Raw genomic sequence first — 24881 nt, forward strand, 5'->3', positions numbered from 1 at the left:
CATTTCTCTAATGACCAGTGATGAACTTTTTTTCATATGTTTGTTGACTGCATAAATGTCTTTTTTTGAAAAGTGTCTGTTCATATCCTTCACCCACTTTCTGCTGGGTTTGTTTTTTTCCTTGTAAATTGTGTAAGTTCCTTGTAGATTCTGGATATTAGCCCTTTGTCCGATGGTTAGATTACAAAAATTTTCTTCCATTCTGTAGGTTGCCTGTTCATGCTGATGATAGTTTCTCTTGCTGAGCAGAAATTCTTTAGTTTAATTAGATCCCATTAGTCAATTTTGGCTTTTGTTGCCATTGCTTTTGGTTTTTTAGTCATGAAGTCTTTGCCCATGCCTATGCCCTGAATGGTATTGCCTAGGTTTTCGTCTAGGATTTTTTATGGTTTTAGGTCCTACATTTAAGTCTTTAATCCGTCTTGAGTTAATTTTTGTATAAGGTGTAAGGAAGGGGTCTACTTTTAGTTTTCTGCATATGGCTAGCTAGTTTTCCCAACACTATTTATTAAATAGGGAATCCTTTTCCCCATTGCTTGTTTTTGTCCGGTTTGTCAAAGATCAGATGGTTGTAGATGTGTGATGTTATTTCTGAGGCCTCTGTTCCGTTCCATTGGTCTATATCTCTGTTTTGGTACCAGTACCTTGCTGTTTTTGTTACTGTAGCCTTGTAGTATAGTTTGAAGTCAGATAGCATGATGCCTCCAGCTTTCTTCTTTTTGCTTAGGATTGTCTTGGCTATACAGGCTCTTTTTTGGTTCCATATTAAGTTTAAAGTAGATTTTATAATTCTGTGAAGAAAGTCAATGGGAGCTTGATAGGGATAGCATTGAATCTACAAATTACTTCAGGCAGTATGGCCATTTTCACGATATTGATTCTTCCTATCTATGAACATGGAATGTTTTTCCATTTGTTTGTGTCCCCTCTTATTTCCTTGAGCAGTGGTTTGTAGTTCTCCTTGAAGAGGTTCTTCATATCCCTTGTAAGTTGTATTCCTAGGTATTTTATTCTCTTTGTAGCAATTGTGAATGGGAATTCACTCATGATTTGGCTCTCTGTTTGTCTGTTAATGGTGTATAGGAATGCTTGTGATTTTTGCACATTGATTTTGTATCCTGAGACTTTGCTGAAGTTGCTTATCAGCTTAAGGACATTTTGGGCTGTTGATTGGGTTTTCTAAATATACAATCATGTCATCTGCAACCAGAGACAATTTGACTTCCTCTCTTTCTATTTGAATACCCTTTATTTCTTTCTCTTGCCTGATTGTTCTGGCCAGAACTTCCAATACTATATTGGATAGGAGTGGTGAGAGATGGCATCCTTGTCTTGTGCTGGTTTTCAAAGGGAATGCTTCCAGCTTTTGCCCATTCAGTATGATATTGGCTGTGGGTTTGTCATAAATAGCTCTTATTATTTTGAGATACGTTCCATCAATACCTAGTTTATTGAGAGCTTTTAGCATGAAGGGGTGTTGAATTTTATCAAAGGATAAATGCACCAATAACAGACAAACAGCCAAATCATGAGTGAACTCACATTCACAGTTGCTTCAAAGAGAATAAAATACCTAGGAATCCAACTTACAAGGGATGTGAATGACCTCTTCAAGGAGAACTACAAACCACTGCTCAATGAAATACAAGAGGACACAAACAAATAGAAGAACATTCCATGCTTATGGATAGGAAGAATCAATATTGTGAAAATGGCCATACTGCCCAAGGTAATTTATAGATTCAATGCCATCCCCATCAAGCTACCAATGACTTGGAAAAAACTACTTTAAAGTTCATATGGAACCAAAAAAGAACCCACATTGCCAAGACAATCCTAAGCCAAAAGAACAAAGCTGGAGGCATCACACTACCTGACTTCAAACTATACTGCAAAGCTACAGTAACCAAAACAGCATGGTACTGGTACCAAAACAGAATTATAGACCAGTGGAACAGAACAGAGCCCCTGGAAATAATATCACACATCTACAACCATCTGATCTTTGACAAACCTGACAAAAACAAGAAATGGGGAAAGGATTCTCTATTTAATAAATGCTGCTGGGAAAATTGGCTAGCCATATGTAGAAAGCTGAAACTGGATCCCTTCCTTACACCTTACACAAAGATTAATTCAAGATGGATTAAAGACTTACATGTTAGACCTAAAACCATAAAAACCCTAGAAGAAAACCTAGGCAATACCATTCAGGACATAGGCATGGGCAAAGACTTCATGTCTAAAACACCAAAAGCAATGGCAACAAAAGCCAAAATTGACAAATGGGATCTAATTAAACTAAAGAGCTTCTGCACAGCAAAAGAAACCACCATCAGAGTGAACAGGCAACCTACAGAATGGGAGAAAGTTTTTACAATCTACCCATCTGTCAAAGGGCTAATATCCAGAATCTACAAAGAACTTAAACAAATTTGCAAGAAAAAATCAAACAACTTCATCAAAAATTGGGCAAAGGATATGAACAGACACTTCTCAAAAGAAGACATTTATGCAGCCAACAGACACATGAAAAAATGCTCATTATCACTGGCCATCAGAGAAATGCAAATCAAAACCACAATGAGATACCATCTCACACCAGTTAGAATGGTGATCATTAAAAAGTCAGGAAACAACAGGTGCTGGAGAGAATGTGGAGAAATAGGAACACTTTTACACTGTTGGTGGGACTATAAACTAGTTCAGCCAACCATTGTGGAAGACAGTGTGGCGATTCCTCAAGGATCTAGAACTAGAAATACCATTTGACCAAGCCATCCCATTATTAGGTATATACCCAAAGGATTATAAATCATGCTTCTATAAAGACACTTGCACACGTGTGTTTATTGCAGCACTATTCACAATAGCAAAGACTTGGAACTAACCCAAATGTCCATCAATGATAGACTGGATTAAGAAAATGTGGCACATATACACCATGGAATACTATGCAGCCATTAAAAAGGATGGCTTCATGTCCTTTGTAGGGACATGGATGAAGCTGGAAACCATCATTCTGAGCAAACTATTGCAAGGACAGAAAACCAAACACTGCATATTCTGACTCATAGGTGGGAACTGAACAATGAGAACACTTGGACACAGGATGGGGAACATCACACACTGGGGCCTGTTGTGGGGTGGGAGAAGGGGGAGGGTATAGCATTAGGAGATATACCTAATGTAAATGACGAGTTAATGTGTGCAGCACACCAACATGGCAGATGTATACATATGTAACAAACCTGCAGGTTGTGCACATGTACCCTAGAAGTTAAAGTATAATAATAATAAATAAAAATAAAAAAATTAAAAAAAATCTCTCAGCATTTGCTTGTCTGTAAAGGATTTTATTTCTCCTTTGCTTTTGAAGCTTAGTATGGCTGAATCTGAAATTCTGGGTTGAAAATTCTTTTCTTTAAGAATGTTGAATATTGCCCCCCTACCCCTTGTAGGGTTTCTGCAGAGAGACCTGCTGTTAGTCTGATCGGCTTGCCTTTGTGGGCAACCTGACCTTTCTCTCTGGCTGTCCTTAACATTTTTTCTTTCATTTCAACATTGGTGAATCTGAAGATTATGTGTCTTGGAGCTGCTTTTCTTTGTGGTGTTCTCTGTATTTCCTGAATTTGAATGTTGACCTGTCTTGCTAGGTTGGGGAAGTTCTCCTGGATAATATCCTGAAGGGTGTTTTCTAACTTGGTTCCATTCTCCCCATCACTTTCATGTACACCAGTCAAATACAGGTTTAGTCTTTTCGCATAGTCCCATATTTCTTGGAGGCTTTGTTCATTCCTTTTTATTCTTTTTCCTCTAATCTTGTCTTCATGCTTTATTTCGTTAAGTTGATCTTCAATCTCTGATATCTTCCACTTGAACAATTCAGCTATTGATACATGTGTATGCTTCACAAAGTTCTTGTGCTGTGTTTTTCAGCTTCATCAGGTCATTTATGTTCTTCTCTAAACAGTTATTCTAGTTAACAATTCCTCTAACCTTTTTTTCAGGGTTTTTAGCTTCCCTGCATTGGGTTAGAATATGCTCCTTTAGCTCAGAGGAGTTTGTTATTACCCACCTGAAGCCTACTTCTGTGAATCCGTCAAACTCATTCTCTGTCCAGTTTTGTTCCCTTGCTGGCAAGGAATTGTGATCCTTTCGGGGAAAAGGGTTCTGGTTTTGGGAATTTTCAGCCTTTTTGTGCTGGTTTTTCCTCATCTTCGTGAATGTATCTACCTTTGGTCTTTGACGTTGGTAACCTTCAGAGGGAGTTTTTGTTGATGATGATGCTATTCCTGTTTGTTTGTTTTCCTTCTAACAGTCACACCCCTCTGCTGTAGGTCTGCTGGAGTTTGCTGGAGGTTCACTGCAGACCCCCTTTGCCTGGGTATCACCAGCGGAGGCTGCAGAACAGCAAAGATTGCTGCCTGTTCCTTCCTCTGGAGGCTTTATCCCAGAGGGGCACCCACCAGATGCCAGCCAGAGCTCTCCTATATGCGGTGTCTACCCCTGCTGGGAAGTGTCTCCCAGTCAGGAAGCACAGGGGTCAGGGACCCACTTGAGGAGGCAGTCTGTCCCTTAGCAAAGCTTGAGCACTGTCCTGTGATATCGGTTGCTGTCTTCAGAGCCAGCAGGCAGGGTTTAAGTCTGCTGAAGCTGCGCCCACCATTGCCCCTTCCCCCGGGTACTCTGTCCCAGGGAGATGGGAGTTTTATCTATAAGCCTCTGACTGGTGCTGCTGCCTTTCTTTCAGAGATGCCCTGCCCAGAGAGGAGGCGGTCTGGCTACAGGGGCTTTGCCGAGCTTCGGTGTGCTCCGCCCAGTTGGAACTTTCTGACAGCTTTGTTTACACTGTGAGGGAAAAACCGCCTACTCAATCCTCAGTAATGTGTACGCCACTCTCCCCACCAAGCTCGAGTGTCCCAGGTTGACTTCAGATTGCTGTGCTGGCAGTGAGAATTTCAAGCCAGTGGATCTTAACTTGCTGGGCTTAATCGGGGTGGAATCCACTGAGCTAGACCACTTGGCTCCCTGGCTTCAGCCCCCTTTCTAGGGAAGTGAACGGTTCTGGCTCACTCTCATTCCAGGCACCACTGGGGTATGAAAAAATAACTCCTGCAGCTAGCTAGGTGTCTGCCCAAACGGCCTCCCAGTTTTGTGCTTGAAACCCAGGGCCCTGGTGGTGTAGGCACCCGAGGGAATCTCCTGGTCTGCAAGTTGCAAAGACTGTGGGAAAGGCCTGTATCTGGGCTGGAATGCACCGTTCCTCAAGGCACAGTCCCTCAAGGCTTCCCTTGGCTAGGGGAGGGAGTTCCCTGACCGTGCGCTTCCCAGGTGAGGCAGTGCCCCACCTGCTTCTGCTTGCCTTCCATGGGCTGCACACACTGTCTAACCAGTCCCAATGAGATGAGCCGGGTACCTCAGCTGGAAATGCAGTAATTACCCACCTTCTGTGTTGATCTCGCTGAGAGCTACAGATTGGAGCTGTTCCTATTTGGCCATCTTTCCAGCCATCCCCTGCTTTAATAACTAAAGTTGTGGCGGGCAACCTAAGTTTAGCCATCTTCTTCCTGGGCCTTTCAATGTAGAACATGGGAAGCAAAGAAGCAGGAATATTTAGAATTCATTTTGATGGCAACAGAAATATTAAGGCCTTATTGCACTCATCTAGTGGCACCCATTCCTGTGGCAGCAGCATGGCACTGGCACCATAATTAAGGTGATCTTGTGACATGATACTCTCTGGGGTATTGACCACTATGCTCCCCTTGTTCTCATTCTATGAGCCTGGTTTCTCAGCCTTTCTGTTCTGTGAACTATCCTGTGAGCTATATCCAGAGTAACTTTCTTTTGCTTGCAACAAAAGCCACTGAGTGATACACTCCGCTAATAATTTTTAGCCAAGATATTTTGAGGTACAATTATTTTCTCTAGGATTCTAATAATTGGTGAATTTAAGTGTGATTTTTTTCATCTTAATGTATTTAACAGCTTCAAATTCTAGAGTTTATTCTTTCATGACCTCCTTTTTATACTGACATTAAACCACTTCCAGTGACTTTCTTTTATGACTCATTCAGAACCAATTGCTGCTTTCATTTTGCCATTATCCAGTTTTATGCTCTTCCATAAAATCTACTTTCGTTCTTTGCTTTTTCATTTCTCATTAAGTTGTATCTTTCTGCTATAATTTTAGTACAAAAGTCCTTCACATCTCTCTTCTGGGAGCATTCGTGTATCAGGATTAGATTGTACTTCTTGTAACAGAGAAACCATAATAACAATGGTTTAGCACGATATAAACTTACTTCTTGCCGTATAAGTTAATTATTCCAGGGTCAGAATGGCAGTTCTATGGACTAGTGGGACAGTCCCATTTGGTATGCTGTCATCTTTAAGCTCTTTTTCCTCCTGGTCCAGCCAGAATTCCTCCATCATAATCTTGTTCCAAGCTACAGTATGAATGGAAGGGAAATTTTTCTTCCTTTCCTCTTTAATAAGACTTCCAGTAAGTTTCCATACAACACTACCACATATAAGTCATTTGCCAAAACAAAGGGCCACACTTAATTGCAGGAGAAGCACTATTCCTAGCTAATAATCAGGGTTCTTTTACTAAGGGAGAATGACAGAACAGGCCCGGGAAACAATTGGCTGTCTCCTCCACAATTTCTACTTCTTTTGACTATCTCTAAGTAATCTACCATCTTTCTAGATAAAACAGTTTATTTTGTGTTTTAGGACTACTTTGTAAATTTTTAGTTCACTAATAAAAATTTAGTTCAACTAGTAAAAATTTGGAACAAAAATAATGGTCCTAATGTAATGCATATTTAATAATTATACAGTTTTTATCGTATTGTTACACTCATTCTAATTGCTGAATAAAGTGGTTTTCTTACAAAAATTCCCACTTAGTTATTTTCAAGATATGATGGCTTCAAAATGAGTTAAGTTCTTACTTATAAAAGGAATGTATATTTTTAAAGTAAACTAATTTATATTACTTTTAGATTGTGATATGAAAATAAAATATGGAAGATTTCTAAGACTTTCCAGAATTTGTGAAGAATGTGTGAAATAAAATGGTGGTTGGGCTCACTCTCTTATAGTTTTGCTTCTACACCAGTAAAATAACAACTTGAATCAGGAACATTGTCAATAATTTATATTTCAAAATTTAAATTCTTGTTTTTAAAGAAATAATTTTGAACTTGCAGAAAAGTTTTAAATATGGTGATTTCCTCACCCAGCTTTTCCTAATGTTAACATTTTAATAGCAATGATTGAAACTTAGCAATTAACAGTTATACTGTTAACTAATCTATAGACTTTATTTGAATTTCAACAGTTTTCCCACTAATGCCCTTTTTCTGGTTCAAGATCCAATCCAAGATCTTGTATATTATACTTAGTTATCATGTTTCTTAGATTCCTCCAATATGACTTCCTCAGTCCTTATCATGCAATGCCCTTGATCCTTTTAGAGACTTATTGGCCAATTATATTGTAGAATGTCCCTTAGTTTGGGTTTGTCTGATATTTTCTCCATGATCAGATCATTCATTCTTATGGTCATGTGGTATTTTTGGCAGGAATACTACAGAATGATTTTGTGCCCTTATCAGTGCATCCTATCAGGATATTGATATATCTTAATTTTGGTGATATTAAATTTGATCTCTTGGTTACAGTGTTTATCAGTTTTTTCCACTGCACGGTTAATATTTTTTCCATTTGTAATTAAAAAGTTTCTAGTAGGGAAATTCTTAGAGACCATGCAAATACCCTGTTTATACTGTCATCTACTAATTTTAGTATCCATAGATGATTCTTAACCACAGCAATTATTACTTTGGTGTTTCCCATAGTCATCAATATTCTTTACATGTTTATTGAATACTGAAGAAAATCATGTTCATTAAAAACATCTATAAATGTGAACTTGAGGAAATTCTTTTGATCAGTAGGTTAAAGATATAGCCAAGAAGTTCTGTGAAAGTTACAGGGAAAAAATGTGTTTAAATGTTAAATTATTTGTGGCATTTTTAACTTCAATTGAGAAGAGCACAGTTATATGATCCAGCTATCTCTATTTATTTGTGGGGTATGATTCTTGATGGGACCAAAGAACTCTGGTGTTCTAATCCCACTTTTCTCTTTCTTCAGAATAAATCTTCTTGGCCCATAGCCAGGTATAGGGAGTGCTATCTAAGCAACGATAAACTAGAACGCTCTCAATCCCAGTTGTTTTGTTTTGCTTTGCTTTTTTATGAAACTAACAATATAGCTCCCATAATTCAAGTCTGTTTCCATGTTGCACGTCACAACTCTAACCTGACATTAACATCTTGCTGTAAAAGAGGTGTCAGGTGTCTAGGCCTAAACCAGAAGACTAATGGATTATAAAAGAAAACAATTAGATATTTCAGTTTTACATTGCTAGTTTTTCCATTTTAATTTAAAATATAATTCCCCAGTATCATACATCTGTGTCACATAGGTGTTGTATGTACTAGGGTATCAGCAGGAAACAAGTGGCAGAGTCAAATGGGGCCATTGAGGAGTTTAGTGAAGGGACTACTTCAAAAGCGTGGATAGAATTGAGGAAACAGACCAGGATTAGTGAAGCATTTTATTTTTTATTTTTTGAGACAGAGTCTCGTTCTGTCACCTGGCTAATTTTTGTATTTTTAGTAGAGATGGGGTTTCATGTTTGCCAGGCCGTTCTCGAATGCCTGGTCTCAAGTGAGCTGCCTTCCTTGGCCTCCTAAAGTGCTGGGATTACAGGTATGAGCCACCGTGCCGTGGCAGGTGAAGCATCTGAACTTGCAATGCTTGTAGGCCTGAAGGTGTAAGGGAAAGAGAGTTCACCAGAACCCAGATACTTTAGGAAAGCCCAATAGAAGCTGTAGTTCTTGTAGAATGCAGCTGCTACTAAAGCCCAAATCTCACTCTTTTATTCTTTGATCTACTTCTAGTGTCTTGATTGGCTACAGCCAACTGCCAGCTAGAGGGACAAATGACCCTAAGTGATGTTGTCCTTAAAGGTGAGTCTTTAGAGTCACAGAGCGGGAGGAGAAAGGTAGAGAAGAGATCTGGAAGGGCAAATGGAGGCTACCGGGCAAATGGAGGCTATCTAGAAAATTGTATTTCAGAAAAGTGCAATTGATTATATTTCTGGCTGTAGTTTTTCTTATGTCTGGCCTCCTTCATTGAGGTCATGTGACATGTTCCTGAAGACTTTTTCATTCTTTATTTTATCTTTTTTTTGTGATGGAATCTTGCTCTGTCTCGCCCAGGCTGGAGTGCAGTGGCTGGATTTTGGCTCACTGCAACCTCCACCTCCTGAGTTCAAGCAATTCTCCTGCCTCAGCCTCCTGAGTAGCTGGGATTACAGGTGCCTGCCCACCACCACACCTGGCTAATTTTTGTATTTTTAGTAGAGATGGGGTTTTGCCATGTTGGCCAGGCTAGTCTTGAACTCCTCAAGTGATCTGCCCGCCTTGGCCTTCCGAAGTGCTGGGATTACAGGCCTGAGCCGTGGCACCCGGCACATAATTGAACTGTTAAAGGATGACAATTATGTGACTGACATTCTCATAGTTATACTTCTTGTGAGTTAACAACGGCCCAATGTGTTAGCATTAACACACGTTTGGGCTTTAGTTTTATTGTATCGTTTCCATTTATAGACTTTAGCATGTTTCCATAAATATAATCATATCTTCATTCAAAACATAATTTAACAATATAGTAATGGCTCCATTAATATTGAAATCTTCAACTAACTAGAAAAGTTATTTCAGCATCATAATAATTGAAGGGACACACAAAAAAAGCACATATAAAGGAATTTGGCCTTAAGGAACTACCAAGGTTATAGCAGAAGTTCAAAACACATTCTATACACTTTTCCTTAGCTGCATTTCTCTAAAATGGTAAATCATGCACACTATGACCCTGAAGCACTGTAAATCATTGAAAATAAAATTTTGTTTAATGTATTCTATTTGTTAAAGCAGGAAAATACATCAATACATTTAAGAACAATTTCCCCAAAATGTATAAAATAAGCCTGATTGATTACAGCTAATTAAAAAATTAAACCATTTTATCTATTTGTACATTTGCACCTTTGCCACTAAACCTAAATTAGCCTTTTTTTTCCTAAATGACAGGAAGTTTGATATACTGTACTGATTGCTATAGACTAGAATATTAAGTTGTTACAACTGTATGAGATCTACATGTATTTCTACTTCCATGTATATATGTGTATGTTTGTAAAATTCACGTATTTATACTAAGCTGTTTAAAAACTCCAATTGTGGCAGTTTAAATACTGCTTTGTTGCTAATCACGGCTTAATACCTAAAACAGAACAGAGTCCTTCACAAGGTAACCAGGGAAATACGCCAATTCTGACTTCATTGCCATCTTGTTGAATGACTGTATTCATTCTCTTTAGATTTAAAGCTCCTCATTCTACTGTTCCTCAACACTCTTTATAGAATTCCAGCTTGCTCTTCACCTATCTTTTAACAGTTTAACATAGATGGCTGGATCAAGTCCATTGTTCCAATTGTATGAACCTTAAAAAGCTCTGCAGTATTTTACTCTTTCCATTGTATCTGGCTTCCCTGAGTGCTCTGCTCACTGCATTTTACTCGTACTCTGATTTCTAAACCCATTTATGCCTGATTCTTTCTGAAGACACTTGTTTGTCTGGGAGCTCAAATTGACTTATCCCCATTCTATTTCCTTAACTAAAAATGCACCATTAAGGTTGATTGAACTCTTTTAAAGCACTTCATATAAAATCAAAGGCCTTAGGAAAGTAGGCTACCAGTGTTTGTAAATACCTGTTTTAAACCAAATTGAGAGGGGAATAAGAAATAATTAGAAACTTTAAAATGTTATATATAGATATATATATTTATTTATTTTACTGATTAGTCTTTTTTGGTTGTTCTTTGAGAGACACACTTGTAAAACATTCTGAGAGAGAAGGGAGAGGAAGAGCTATGCTATAATTAAAGATGGAACAAATAGTAGAGCCAAACCACTAAAATTATTGAAAATATTTTCTAGAAAAAATAATGTTCTACAATAAGCAAGAAGAAAAACATGTAGCTCTTGATTAAAATCTATAGCTTTTAAATCACTCCAACCCCACTGGAAACAAACAAACAAAAATCATATCACCATATCTTTTTTCTATTTAAACTATAGTCATTGTTATTTTCGTAGTTTACAAAAATAGTAAGATTATCACTAATTCTTTTCCTATTTATAATGTTTAAAATTAACTGCTGGTATAAAATATTTTTAAACATTTAGAAGTTAATTACAATTATAAAATTAAAAACCAAATGAAAATATAGAATGCTATTTGTTAAAAATTTTTTGTATCCATTTCTATTTTAATGTTTGATCAAAATGTAACTATTTTGAAAAAACAAACTATGTTATCTCAATGGATTTTTATTCAGAGCGTATAGAAATACTGTTATTTTTAATGATATTAGAAAAAATCTGTTCTAATTTAAAATTTAACATTTTGGAATCTTTGGAATCTTATATGGAAAATGACAATGTTGATAAACTGACTTTTTGATTTACCTAAAAGAGCATATAGTTAAGATAGTGCTTAATAAAATATAAAAGATAAATAATTTGACTTCAGCTAACTAATACCTTCAAAGCTACTTCTAAGTTCCTTTGAATATGCTATTCCATTTTTATATTACAACATTGTATGTCTTTGCTATTAAATCATTCATTTTATCTTAATTTTAAGGAAAAATCATTACCAAAACAAAAATCTTAAGATAAAAATGCATAGTTAAGTCTGAGAAATGTCTTTTGAGTAGTTTAAAAAACAATTTTATTCACAATGGAAAGAAAAACTAATAGTAGAATGGTATAATTTATATATTTGTAAAGTAAAAACTTGTAGAAATAATATTACTAATAAAATAGCTGTGGTATTTCTTACTGACCTAGTTCTAAAAGGGAACTGAGAATTTAAATTGCAATTCAGCATAGGTTTTTCTTCAAAAATACTTCAACAATGGAGAAGGGAGGAAAATGTAGAAAAATGAACAAGTAGTTAGCACTTGCAGGTGGTCCAGAAGCTCTGAGTTTTATAGTAAGGCATCAGAAAAACCAGCTGGTTTCTAGCCCATAACCAAAATGATTTGGTTAGCTTCACTGAATAACCAAAGGAATTTGGCCATAAGTGCTTGCTTCTACTAATAGAATATTATAATAATCTTACCTCCCTTTATGTAAGTAATATTTAATTGAAGCCAAGAGCCTAGAGCATGACTAAGAGTGAGATCTAATGTTTTAAAACATTAAATACTTTTCATAATGTAAGATAGCTTATGAAGAGTGAAATGGCATGTTACTTAAATATAAGGGTTATTTGTAAACTAGTCAGGAGTGCCTGCAAACACACATACATAGTGCACACTAGATATTCTAGGCAAAAATATATTCACAATCAGTTAATTTTGTGTCGATAGTCAGAAAAATCTAAGACTAGAAAAATTAGAAGTAAATGGCCGGGCATGGAGGCTCATGCCCATAATCCCAGCACTTTGTGGGAGCCAAGGCAGGATTGCATGAAGCCAGGAGTTTGAGACCAGCCTGGGCAACATAGTGAGACTCCATCTCTACAAAAATTTTTTTAAAAATAGAAGTAAATAGTAAAGTTTGTATTGGACAATTAATCATGGTTAATTTTATATATAGAAATCAGACCAATTTCACACTGTCTAGCTTTGGAGGCTTCTAATCTATAAAGTACCTTAATTTCTAGCTTACCAGGTTGTTGTGGTATTGTCTTTAATGAAAACAAGTTATATAATCATACATTCGCTTGCAAAATAAATCAAGACATTTGCTGGGAGCAAAGACATAATAACTTTACTGGATAAATTACATATTTTATCTAAGTGAAATACCTTGATGAATAAATAGTTTACTCTCTTTTACAGTTTTTTTTTTTTTTTTTTTGAGATGGAGTCTCACTCTGTCACCCAGGCTGGAGTGCAGTGGTGCCATCTCAGCTCACTGCAACCTCTGCCTCCCTGGTTCAAGCGATTCTCCTCCTTAGCCTCCTGAGTAGCTGAGATTACAGGTGTGCACCACCATTCCCAGTTAATTTTTGTATTTTAGTAGAGATGGGGCTTTGCCTTGTTGGCCAGGCTGGTCTTGAACTCCTGACCTCAGGTGATCTGCCCACCTTGGCTTCCTAAAGTTCTGGGATTACAGGCGTGAGCCACTGCACCTGGCGTGGTGGTGTAATCCCAGCTACTCAGAAATTTAGATGAAATTTTTTTTTTTTGAGATGGAGTCTTGCTCAATTCGTCTGCCTCAGCCTCCCTAGTAGCTGGGACTACAGGCACGCACCACCACGTCTGGCTAATTTTTGTATTTTTAGTAGAGATGGGGTTTCACCATATTGGCCAGGCTGGTCTCGAACTTCTGACCTTGCGATCTGCCTGCCTTGGCCTCCCAAAGTGCTGGGATTACAGATGTGAGCCACCACGCCCGGCTCAGATGAAATTTAATTAACAATTTATAAGAATTATAAATAGCTCAAAATTTAACAATGTGTACATAAAAATCACATGAAGATCTCAAATATATTAAAAGTCCATAGGAAAAATGGCTAAAAGAAAATATGCCAAAATGCTAAGTGAATACACTGTAAGTTATGTTTTTTCTGCTTTATATATTTCTATTCTGAACATTTTTCTCCAGTGAAACCTATTACATTTATTTTCCCACTTTGTTATTTTAAGACACTTTTTATTATAAAAGTAACATATATTCAGCATTTAATTTATACATAGTCATAAAAGAAAAAAACAGATGATGCCAATTTAGTAATAAATAGTGAAGAGTAGACTGTCACAACACTATAATGAAAGCAGTTGTCAAAACTAAAGGGCAACAAAGACATCTTCTGGACATCTTAAGAACTGCATAGTTGTTTTTAAACAAAAGATCCTATTTCCACTTAAGTGTAATAGTTGTTTAAAACCACACATTACGAAGAGCAAAATCAATCTGTAATTAGGTTTGAAATTTTAAATATTACATGATTAAATTACAGACATACAGCATTTAAAAAAGAAAAATACAAAATTGTTGCATAGACATTGGAATTATATCATTTCCAAAATACCTTTAAAACTATTTCCAGACAGATTATAAAGTCTACATATTTTAGTTAAAATAATTTATTTTCGTGTAAGGAAAGTATAAAATATTATGAAACTACATGTACTGTTGAGCCAATAACTTTAAAATTTTAAATAGAATACTTCATGAATCATGGAGCTCATTTATATCAAAATATGACTGGCAATGTGGTTATCAATTTACATAACTGTAACAAGCAAATTCATAACCACATTTGATTAATTTGTGATACATCCTAGTACTATGCAATGTAATAGTTTAGAAAAGTTCAGTGAAATATAATTATTGAAGGTCATATTTTTAAATGTGTCCACTCAGTTTGAATACATGTTCTCCTCAGCCTGAAACTACTTGTAAAATTATATCACTGTAGGTGTAATTAATGATTTGTATATGAAATCGGATTCTTTTTTTATTCTTAAAGCATGAAGGACTAGTTGCACCCACAGTTAGCCACATTTAGAAACTACTATTGATGCCCACAATTTGCATCTCTAAACAATTTTGAGGGCAGATCTGGTTTGAGGGTATTTTTTAAAAAAATACAGTCCTAAAAACCAATCTGTAGTTCAACTAGCAAAACTCATCTTACTTTAGTAATAGTTGTGTTTGGTAAGAAATGTGCTTTAGTTTTATGTAATCTCAAATGAATAGATACTCTACAAATGAAAGTATGCCTATTTCCTAAAGTTATCTTTTCTTAATATCTTCCTATGACATGTCATAATGAGATTTCACGACTAAATGTTTCTAATACCAGAACTAAGTATTCAATTCTCTGGACTTTGTTTCATGTCACTTTTATCTTTTCAAATTGTTGTCTGATGTAATAGTTCATGATTTTTATGATATAGAAATTCAAACAAATAACTACAGATAACCATAAAGAAAGTTTAAGAGAGGTGATATTAAATCAAGTTCATGAAGGGTAATAGATTATGTTCATATGGAACTGAAGTGCTTCAGTAACTTAAGTAACATGATTATCTTTTTTTTTTTTTAACCACTGTCAGCTAGTTTTTGTACAACTACTAAACAGGTGAGTTTCTTGGTGTATGCTCATTTCTCTTTAGGCAGTTACATTCGATTTGATCTTGGAAAGTTGCTCCCAGAAATTCTGTAAGAAATAAGATTTAATTAGTCAAATAGTGGTGACTTAATTTTGTAATGGATCAGCTAACTTAAGGTAATTCTGCAATAAATAATTTCTGTATTTTAGATGTGCACAATTTCAAAAAGACAAAATGATCCCTTTGGTGGCTCACGCCTGTAATCCCAGCACTTTGGGAGTCTGAGGCAGGTGGATCACCTGAGGTCAGGAGTTCAAGACCAGCCTGGCCAACATGGTGAAACCCTACCTTTACTAAAAATAAAAAAATTGGCTGGGCATGGTGGCACATGCCTGTAATCCCAACAACTCTAGAGGCTGAGGCAGGAGAATTGCTTGAACCCAAGAGGTTGAGGTTGCAGTGAGCCAAGATTGTGCCATTGTACTCCAACCTGGGCAACAAGAGTGAGACTCTGTCCCCCCCAAAAAAATACTGTGGACTCAGTGGGACATGGCTGATTAAAGCAGGAGGAGTCAGTGCAGCAAGAGTCAAGCCTAAGCTAGATCTGCTGCTGGGGTAGGTCATTTTAACAGATGAGCAGGAACATGGATGCCAGGAAGATGGGGGACAGGTAATACTTGGGAATCTAAGAAGTCAAGTGTTGAGCAGAAGAGTGTATTCTTAATGAGAACTAGCAATGTTCTTAGGCTTTGAGCTAGGCTCTAGGGCTAGATTCAGACTGGAGAAGGGGGCAAGTAGGAATTTTAAAGAAAATTCGGAAGAATTTACAAAATTCTTAGCCTTCACGATTTCAGAGAGTTGAATTTATCTGCTGTTAACAGTATAAGTGAACTGCTTTGCAAATTCAGTGAGTAGAGTGAGTTGGTAGAGGATACAATTAAAGTAGTTCCCATGTAGCTATTTCATTGTTCCCTCACTAGTGAGCACTAGTACTCTGAATTATTTGGCCTTGATAGCCACTTCTCAGCCTTTTTGAATTATTATGTAAATACACTGGACTTTGGGAAAGGTTTGGTGAATGTGGGAATTAAGAAGCCTTATGCCATCTGACAGTTTTTTCTAGTTCCCAGAGTAAATATACAATAGTACGTAACAATATTTCATGTTATACATAACTAGCAAATATGGACAGTACTTTTTAATGATGAGAAATGATATTAAACACAGAGAAAATAGCTTTACCTTCTCTCATCTTGGTTGCTCTGGTATATTTGTACAGTCGGAGATGCAATATTCTGATGTGATAAAAGAGATGGAGAGATACTTATCCCTCTGAGTTGCCGAAAAGCTATTTCTGCATGGATGCTCCGAGGATTATTTGTCAGAATCCCAGCATTCTTGTTTTTTTTGTCTGAAATTAGAAATTAGAAATTTGAAAAATTAAAATTATGAAACAATGAGAAACATTAATTAACATAAGCATTAAGCAATATAGTTTGGTTGTCCTTCAGCTGAATGTATGCTATACATGTTTCATAAAGCAAATTTAAAATTTCAAGTCAAAATATAGAATTAGAATGTATTTTTAGCACTTGATGTGGCTTAAATTTCTGTGAGCTAGTGAATCAGTTTGATTTTTCCTAGATAATATTTTAAACATATAAATATCCAAACCTGCATGGTGTAATAAATGTACAGATAAAGTGATTATACTTTTAAAAATTGGGGCAGCACAGTCAAAAAATAGGAAAGAGATTGCAGGACTTTTTCAGCGCATAACAAATCTTGAAGAAAGTAACAGGCATACCTTGAAATATTGTGGGTGTGGTCCCAGACCATTGCGATAAAGTGAGTCACACACATTTTTTGGTTTCCCAGGACATATAAAAGTTATGTTTACAACTATAGTGTAGTCTGTTAAGTGTGCAGCAGCATTATGTTTAAAAAAATGTACATACCTTAATTTAAAAATACTTTATTGCTAAAAAATGCTAATGATCATGTGAATGTTCAGCGAGTTGTAATCTTTTTGCTGTTGGAGGTCTTGTCTCAGTGTTATTGGCTGCTGACCAATCAGGATGGTGGCTGCCAAAGGCTGGGGTGGCTGTGGCAATTTCTTAACATAAGACAACAATGAAGTTTGAGCATAGATCAACTCTTCCTTTCATGAAAGATTTCTGTGTACAACACGATGTTTGATAGCACTTTCCCCAGAGTGGTTCTTTCAAAATTGGAGTCAGTCCTCTCAAACTCTGCCACTGCTCTATCAACTAAGTTTGTAATATTCTAAATCCTTTGTTGTCATTTCAACAGTGTTCACAGCATTTCACCAGGAGTAAATTACATCTCAAGAAACCACTTTCTTTGCTTATCCATAAGAAGCGACTCCTCATCCATTCAAGTTTGATCATGAGATTGCAGCAATTCAGTCACATCTTCAGGCTCCACTTCTAGTTCTCTTGCAGTTTCCACACATCTGCAGTTACTTCCTTCACCAAAGTCCTGAACCCCTCAAAGTCATCCAAACTCCCATTAGGGTTGCTATTTTGACCTCCTCTGATGAATTACAAATGTTTTTAATGGCATCTAGAATGGTGAATCCTTTCCAGAAGGATTCAATTTACTTTGCCCATATCCATCAGAGGAATCACTATCTTATTTTATTTTATTTTTTGAGACAGAGTCTTGCTCTGTCACCCAGGCTGGAGTGCAGTGGCGCGATCTCAGTTCACTGCAAGCTCTGCCTCCCGGGTTCACGCCATTCTCTTGCCTCAGCCTCCCGAGTAGCTGGGACTACAGGTGCCCGCCACCATGCCCAGCTAATTTTTTTGTAATTTTAGTAGAGACGGGGTTTCACCGTGTTAGCCAGGATGATCTCGATCTCCTGACTTCATGATCTGCCCGCCTCAGCCTCCCAAAGTGCTGGGATTACAAGCGTGAGCCATCACGCCCAGTCAGGAATCACTATCTATGGTAGTTAGAGCCTTACAAAATATATTTCTTAAATCATAATACTTGAAGTTACTCCTTGATCCATCAGCTGCAGCATGGATGTTGTGTTAGCAGCATGGATGTTGTGTTAGCAGCATGAAAACAACATTCATCCCCTTGTACTTCTCCATCAGAGTTATTATGTGACGAGGTGCATTGTCAGTGAGCAGTAGTCTTTGGAAAGCAATATTTTTCTCAGCACTGCGTCTCAACAGTCAGCTAAAATACTTAGTAAACCATGCTGTAAATAGATGTGCTGTTATCCAAGCTTTGTACATTGAGAAAGCATAGATTGATAGAGCATAGACAAAGTAGATGTAGCATAATTCTTAAGAGCCCTAGGAGTTTTACAATGGTTGAGCAATGGTTTCTTTAAGTTGAGCAATGTATTTAACTTAAAGTTACCAGCTGCACTAGCCCCTAACAAGAGAGTCAGACTGTCCTTTGAAGCTTTGAAGCCAGACATTGACTTCTCCTCTCTAGCTATGAAGGTCCTAGATGGCATCTTCTTCTGATATAAGGCTGTTTCATCTACACTGAAAATCTCTTTTTTAGTGTAGCCACTTTCATCAATGATCCTAGCTAGATCTTCTGGATAACTTGCAGCAGCTTCTACATCAGCAGTTGCTGCTTCACCTTACACTTTTATGTTGTCTGATATAATAGTTCATGATTCTTTCCTTAAACCTCATAAAGCAGCCTTTGCTAGCTTCAAACTTCTCTTCTGCAGCTTTCTCACCACTTTCAGCCTTCATAGACTTGAAGAGAGTTAGGGTCTCTGGGTTAGGCTTTGGCTTAAGGGAATGTTGTGGTTGGTTGATATCCTATCCGGACCACTTTATCCATATCAGCAATAAGATTGTTTCAATTTCTTATCCATGTGTTCCTTGGAGTCGCATTTTTTATTTCCTTCAAGAATTTTTCCTTGGCATTCACAACTTGGCTATCTATTTGATAAAAGAGGCCTAACTTTAGCCTATCTTGGCTTTCAACATGGCTTCCTCACTAAGCTTAATCATTTCTAGCTTTTGATTTAAAGTGAGAGATGTGAGATTCTTCCTTCCTTAGAGGTCATCGTAGGGTTCTTAATTGACTTAAAAAGATTACTGATCACAGATCACCATAACAAATATAATAATAATGAAAAAGTTTGAAATAGTAAGAGAATTACCAAAATGTGATAAAGACACAAAGTGAGCACATGTTGTTGGAAACATGGCACCAATAGACTTGCTTGATGCACAGTTGTCACAAACCTACAATTTGTAAAAAACTCAATATCTGTGAAATGCAATAAAACGAGGTATGCTTTTACCTGAGAAGGAAGTTAGTATCTGAGAAGGAAGTTATGAAGATGAATCCAGGGTTAAACTAATAAAAAAATATAAAAAGATAATGATACTCCTGAAGATGACTTTGTTCTGTTAAGGAGGTGATAACAATTTGGTATGCCCAATTTTACTGACAGTTGTAGACAAAAGCATGACAATTTCATTATTATTAAAACCTGGAAGTCATAATGACATATAAGTATGAAAAATGAGACAAAATATAACATCTTAACGGAGTAAATTATGCTGGTTTGTTTTTCACTGGGTTTCTTTAAAAAACTTTAATCATATGGAATAGTCTACTTTTTTTTATAGTAGGCTCTTAGATCATTTTATAATTATTGTGATGTTCAGTTTTATTGTCTAAGAGTGGTCTGAGGACAAATGGGAAGTCAGAAGGACTGGAAGAGGTGAGCCCTCAGAGAAGGAGTAGTTACCCCCAATTTTGCCAAAATGATAACCAGAAAAGATGTGGAATTAGGGAACAGGCTTATTCTAAACTTGAACTAAAATTTATATAGCAGAATAAACCACTTCCATGCTTGTTCTTTTAATATACTCCCTCTTTTAAAACTCTACCTCTTGAAGCCCTTCTCTAGTATTTGCTTCATGAATATTTTCTTATGATTTCAAGGGGAAAGTGAGATCTCTCTGCAGAATATCCTTTGTACCCCGGGATTCTGTTATTATGCTTTTACATCTCTGATTTCCACTTCTAGCAGGATGAACTGGTTTTAGTAGTTGTTTGCTCTGACATCCATGAAATGAAATAAAAGCTTCAGAAAGATATGTCAGGAAATAATTGTTGAAGTATCACAAAGTTCACATTGCAAGTGAGCAAATGTTTAGTCACAACATACTAGTAGCTGAGTACAAAAAAAGCTATAATAAAACTAAAAATAATAAAACTATAATCTCTGAAATCAAAATGGCCATAGGAAACTTGAACAAACATGCAATTTTAGGAAATGTAAGTTAAAAACAAGGAATTTTAAGTACTATTAGAAATTAAAGTGATATTTTTATTTCAAATGAAGTGATTCTTTTACATTCTATCTGAAATTATTTGTCAAAATACCTTCAACTTCAGGAGTTAAAGTGACGTCAGATCCCAAGTAATGGCTGAATCCACTAGGCAGAATTACATTTGCTATCTTTATGGGAGGAGTTTTCACTTGGCCAAATAATCTGCCATCCATAGGGGAGTGGGTAACAGGAATAAGCTACATAATAAAATAAAACAGTTAATAACATCTCATCTCCAAAACTCAGATCAATAAGCTTAATCCTTATAACAAGTCCGAGTAGACAATCAACATTCTTTTCAGTCAGGAGCTACCTGTTTGCCTAAACTCAGAATTGGTACTAGGTAAAACCTGTAAAATCAGCAGAGCTTTTCGGGGAGTTAACCTCCCTCAAAACCTTGTGTTCTTTTTTTTTTTTTTTTTTCAGACTGCATTGTACCATCACTGGAATTTAGTGCTTAATGGCAACTCGCCCTTCCCAAAGGGTCTCAACGAGGTAAGTATGGAATTAAGAAAATGAGAATTAAAACTTCCCCATTGTAATGCTTTTTCTTTTTTTGTGTGTGAATAGAATTTCTGGGAGGTAAAAGTTATTTCTCGAAATCTTTGTATTCTTCACATTACCTAATCAGATGACTTGCAGTTAATTAGTTTTCAGAACAAACAGTAAATAAAATGGGAGTTAAGAAAAGCATCTTATAATAATCAGTTTTAGTGAATGTAGTAAAACTCTCTAAATAGTATTTACATTTTACACCTGCTGAGCATTAAGGGGCTTTTATAAGAATTTCAGGAATCAGCAAATAGAGGAGAAAAATATTTTAGGAAGGGGACTCTTGCTTCCCCTAGAAATTTATGCCTTCTCTGCTTTCGTTAATATTGACCTTGTTTATACGTGTGAATTCTGAACATACGATTCAGCTTATTTAGAGATAGAGGCCTTTTCTGTTTATCTAAAATTACCTATTTAACCTCATACTTCAGTAAGTGTTACCAAGAATGCTGCTTTATAATGAATGCTAAGGTATTAGTCCTTTTACTTAAAGCTGGTCAGTCCTAAATTCCCTAACGAATTCCTTTGTGGGAGTTTCTTCCCATCGCTAATCTAGAATGCTGTCAAATTTTCTTCTGAAACTAAACCCCCAAAATGTTTTGGTTTAAAAGAACTTTAGATTTCATTTATTTCCTCATTATTTGCTGTTAAAAAGAAAGGCCAGTAGCAACTAAGACAAAGACAAACACATTTAACTGATAAACTTCAGAAGTTTTCCGTACTTGAGTCTCCTTAACAGCTAGTTAAAAGAAATAATGGCTTGATTTTGTTCTAGTCCTGAAAATAATGTGTTGAATCTAAAAGAAAATTTCTCTAAAATAAAGATTTCAAATACCCCCTTTATTTTACTAACCATATAAAGATAAATAAAAAATAAGATTTAATAAAGTATTTACATACGGAATAACTAAGTGGAAAGATGGTTAAATTGCTATGTATAGCACTGATTTAAGTGGCAAGAATATGTATCTAGAATAACTCAAGATGGCATTGTAGTACTGTAAACGGAAAATCTGAGTTCACTATATGATAAATAGAAAAGAATAGCCAACAAACAAACCCTTTAATAAAGTATTCATTATTGGTTGAATTTTGAGTTATGCCAAATTAAATGCTAAATTAAACCAACGTTTAAAAAATTTTATGTGAAAATTGGGATCTTCAAAGCTCTAAGTGGTTACTTTATGTCTTTTCAATTTAGCCTGCATTACCTTAAAACAGAATTTTTGAATTTTAATATGGTAATTTTCATAGGTCTTTCACTGGAGCCCTCACATATGTGGTATGGCAGGAAGAATAATGCCCCTCCCCTAAAGATGTCTACATCCTAATTCCCAAAACCTGTGAATACCTTGCCTTACATGGCAAAGTACTTTGCAGGTGTCATTAAGGATTTTGAGATGGGGAAATTATCCTGGATTATCGAGGTAGAAGGAGGCAGAAGGTCAGAGAGAAGGGGAAGTGATCGTGGAAGCAGAGGTCTAAGTGATGGCATTGCTGGATGAGAGCCATGAGCCAAAGAATGCAGATGGCCTCTAGAAGCTGGTAATGGCAAAGAGTAAATCCTTTCCTAGAGCTTCCAGAAAAAATGCAGCCCTGCCAATACTTTTTTTTTTTTTTCCAAGACAGGGTCTCGCTTTGTCACCCAGGCTGGAGTGCATTGGCACGATGTTGGCTCACAGCAACCACCACCTCCCAGGATCAAGAGATTCTCCCACCTTAGCCTCCTGAGTAGCTGGGACCACAGGCATGTGCCATCATGCCTGGCTAATTTTTTTTTTTTTTTTTTTTTTTTTTGTAGAGACAGGGTTTTGCCATGTTGCCCAGGCTGCACTCGAACTCGTGGGCTCAAGTGATCCATCTGCCTCAGCTTCCCAGAGTGCTGGGATTACAGGCATGAGTCGCCAAGCCTGGCCCCTGCCAGTATTTTTTATTTTAGTCCTTTAATACCGGTTTTCAGACTCCTGAGCTTCAAAACTGTAAGACAATATATGTTATTTTAAGCCACTAAATTTGTGGTAATTTGTTGTAGCAGCAATATGAAACTAATACAGGTGGCATACATTTTTCATGAAGTGACTTGCTTCAGGAATATAAAAAAGGGAAAAGGGAAGAAATCTTCTTAAATCACTGAACTAAATTTTATTTGACCATTCGCTCTCTTTTGAAAGACTGGGGCCTATGACAAAGATTTGAGTAGATGACATTAGATGATGCACTTTTTTTGTTACATCATATAGATCGATGGCTAAATTTCTTTTTGGAAACCATAGTTTTTGGAAAAAAATTTGTAGATATAGTCCACAAATGAATCAATTTCCTTTGCCTAAACTAAATAATCTTTTTTAAACATTGTAAAACTTTTTAAGTCACAAGTCTCTGTAGCTACTTTGACCTATAATAAAAGCCCTTTGGTTAATCAAAAAATGTCAAGATTAATTTTAAAAGAGTTAATAAAAAAAGTAAGGGGGCTGGATGCAGTGGCTGAAGCCTGTAATCCCAGCACTTTGGGAGGCCAAGGCGGGTGGATCGCCCAAGGTCAGGAGTTCGCGACTAGCCTGGCTAACGTGGCAAAACCTCATCTCTACTAAAAATACAGAAATTAGCCTGGTATGATGGTACATGCCTGTAGTCCCAGCTACGTGGGAGGCTGAGGCAGGAGAATCAATTGAACCTGGGAGGCAGAGGTTACAGTGAGCCAAGATTATACCACTGCACTCCAGCCCGGGCAGCAGAGCAAGACTTCGTCTAAAAAAAAAAAAAAAAAAAAAAAGTAAGGGAATCATTGTCTAATTGATATTCATCTTAAAAAAATAAAATATGTAAAAGTACATGCATTCATCAATCTTTTGATGAAGGACCAAGGCTTTTTCTGTAGGCAAGGGTCCCTTGATCGGTATTTTTTATTTGATTGTTTTTGGAGACATCATACCCTTATTTTGCCTACAATTTCTAGTTTTGGTTTCTTTAAAATAGCAAGAATTTAAAGGCATGTGGAAAAAATCTGAACACAATAATTTGTCTAGCTTTTAAAAATAATTTCCTTACATGTTTTCTCTGCATTTTTATCATTTTCTTCATATTTTAGGTTTTTCTCCCACATCTAATTTGAACCTATGGGGGAGGGCGTTGGAAGGGGTGGGGAGAGAGAGAGAGTGCCCTTTATCCAGACTTTCCAAAGTATTCCATTTGGTTTTCATAGACAAATAGAAATAATAATTTAAAATTTGCACTTAGAGTCCCTGTGTTTATTTAAAATAACAAGAACAGTTAGCTCTTGATAAGTATATGAATGTACTGCTGAAGGGAGAAGTGGACTAGAGAGGAGCCTACAAGTATCAAAAGTTCAGTATGTTCTGCAATTGGGAGTGTCACCGGAATTAATCTGGTGAGTTCAGTGAAAGCCCGTTAGGAGAGCATGTATGGTAGTCCTATCTCTTTTCCTATTCAGTGTAATGTTTTTAAAGTCACCTCTGTTCATGGACTCTAATGTCCTTGGTTTCTGGTTTTCACTTACATCAAAGATTCATTTATATTCTCTACCCTGGTCCAGGTCTTCATAACATCTCTCTTGGATTATTCTAAAAGCCTCTGAGCTGCTTTCCCTTCTCCCTCCAGGCTCTTTTTTTCTCAAACCACAGCATTCTAATAATGTTACTTCTCTGTTCAAAAACCATAGATTTTCTGTGTTAAATTTAGTCTTTAGAAGATGGTCATGAAGAAACTAGGTGGTCAAAGACAGAATTTTCAA

General features: G+C 36.5%; 1 protein-coding gene across 2 annotated transcripts in view; it reads right to left on the reverse strand.

Moving 5' to 3' along the window:
- Window positions 1-11873: 11873 nt before the first annotated feature.
- The window catches only part of LRRC9 (leucine rich repeat containing 9), a 145593-nt gene continuing 132585 nt past the window's right edge, over window positions 11874-24881 (reverse strand). For both annotated transcript variants that reach the window (XM_055289184.1, XM_055289185.1), the window contains exons 31-33: window positions 20631-20775; window positions 16473-16641; window positions 11874-15337 (exon numbers count right to left, since the gene is read on the reverse strand). In XM_055289184.1, the coding sequence (XP_055145159.1) occupies window positions 15298-15337; window positions 16473-16641; window positions 20631-20775 (354 nt within the window). In that variant the 3' untranslated portion in view covers window positions 11874-15297. The remainder of the gene's footprint in view (window positions 15338-16472; window positions 16642-20630; window positions 20776-24881) is intronic.

This window comes from Symphalangus syndactylus, chromosome 8, assembly GCF_028878055.3.
Source record: "Symphalangus syndactylus isolate Jambi chromosome 8, NHGRI_mSymSyn1-v2.1_pri, whole genome shotgun sequence".
NCBI lineage: Eukaryota > Metazoa > Chordata > Mammalia > Primates > Hylobatidae > Symphalangus > Symphalangus syndactylus.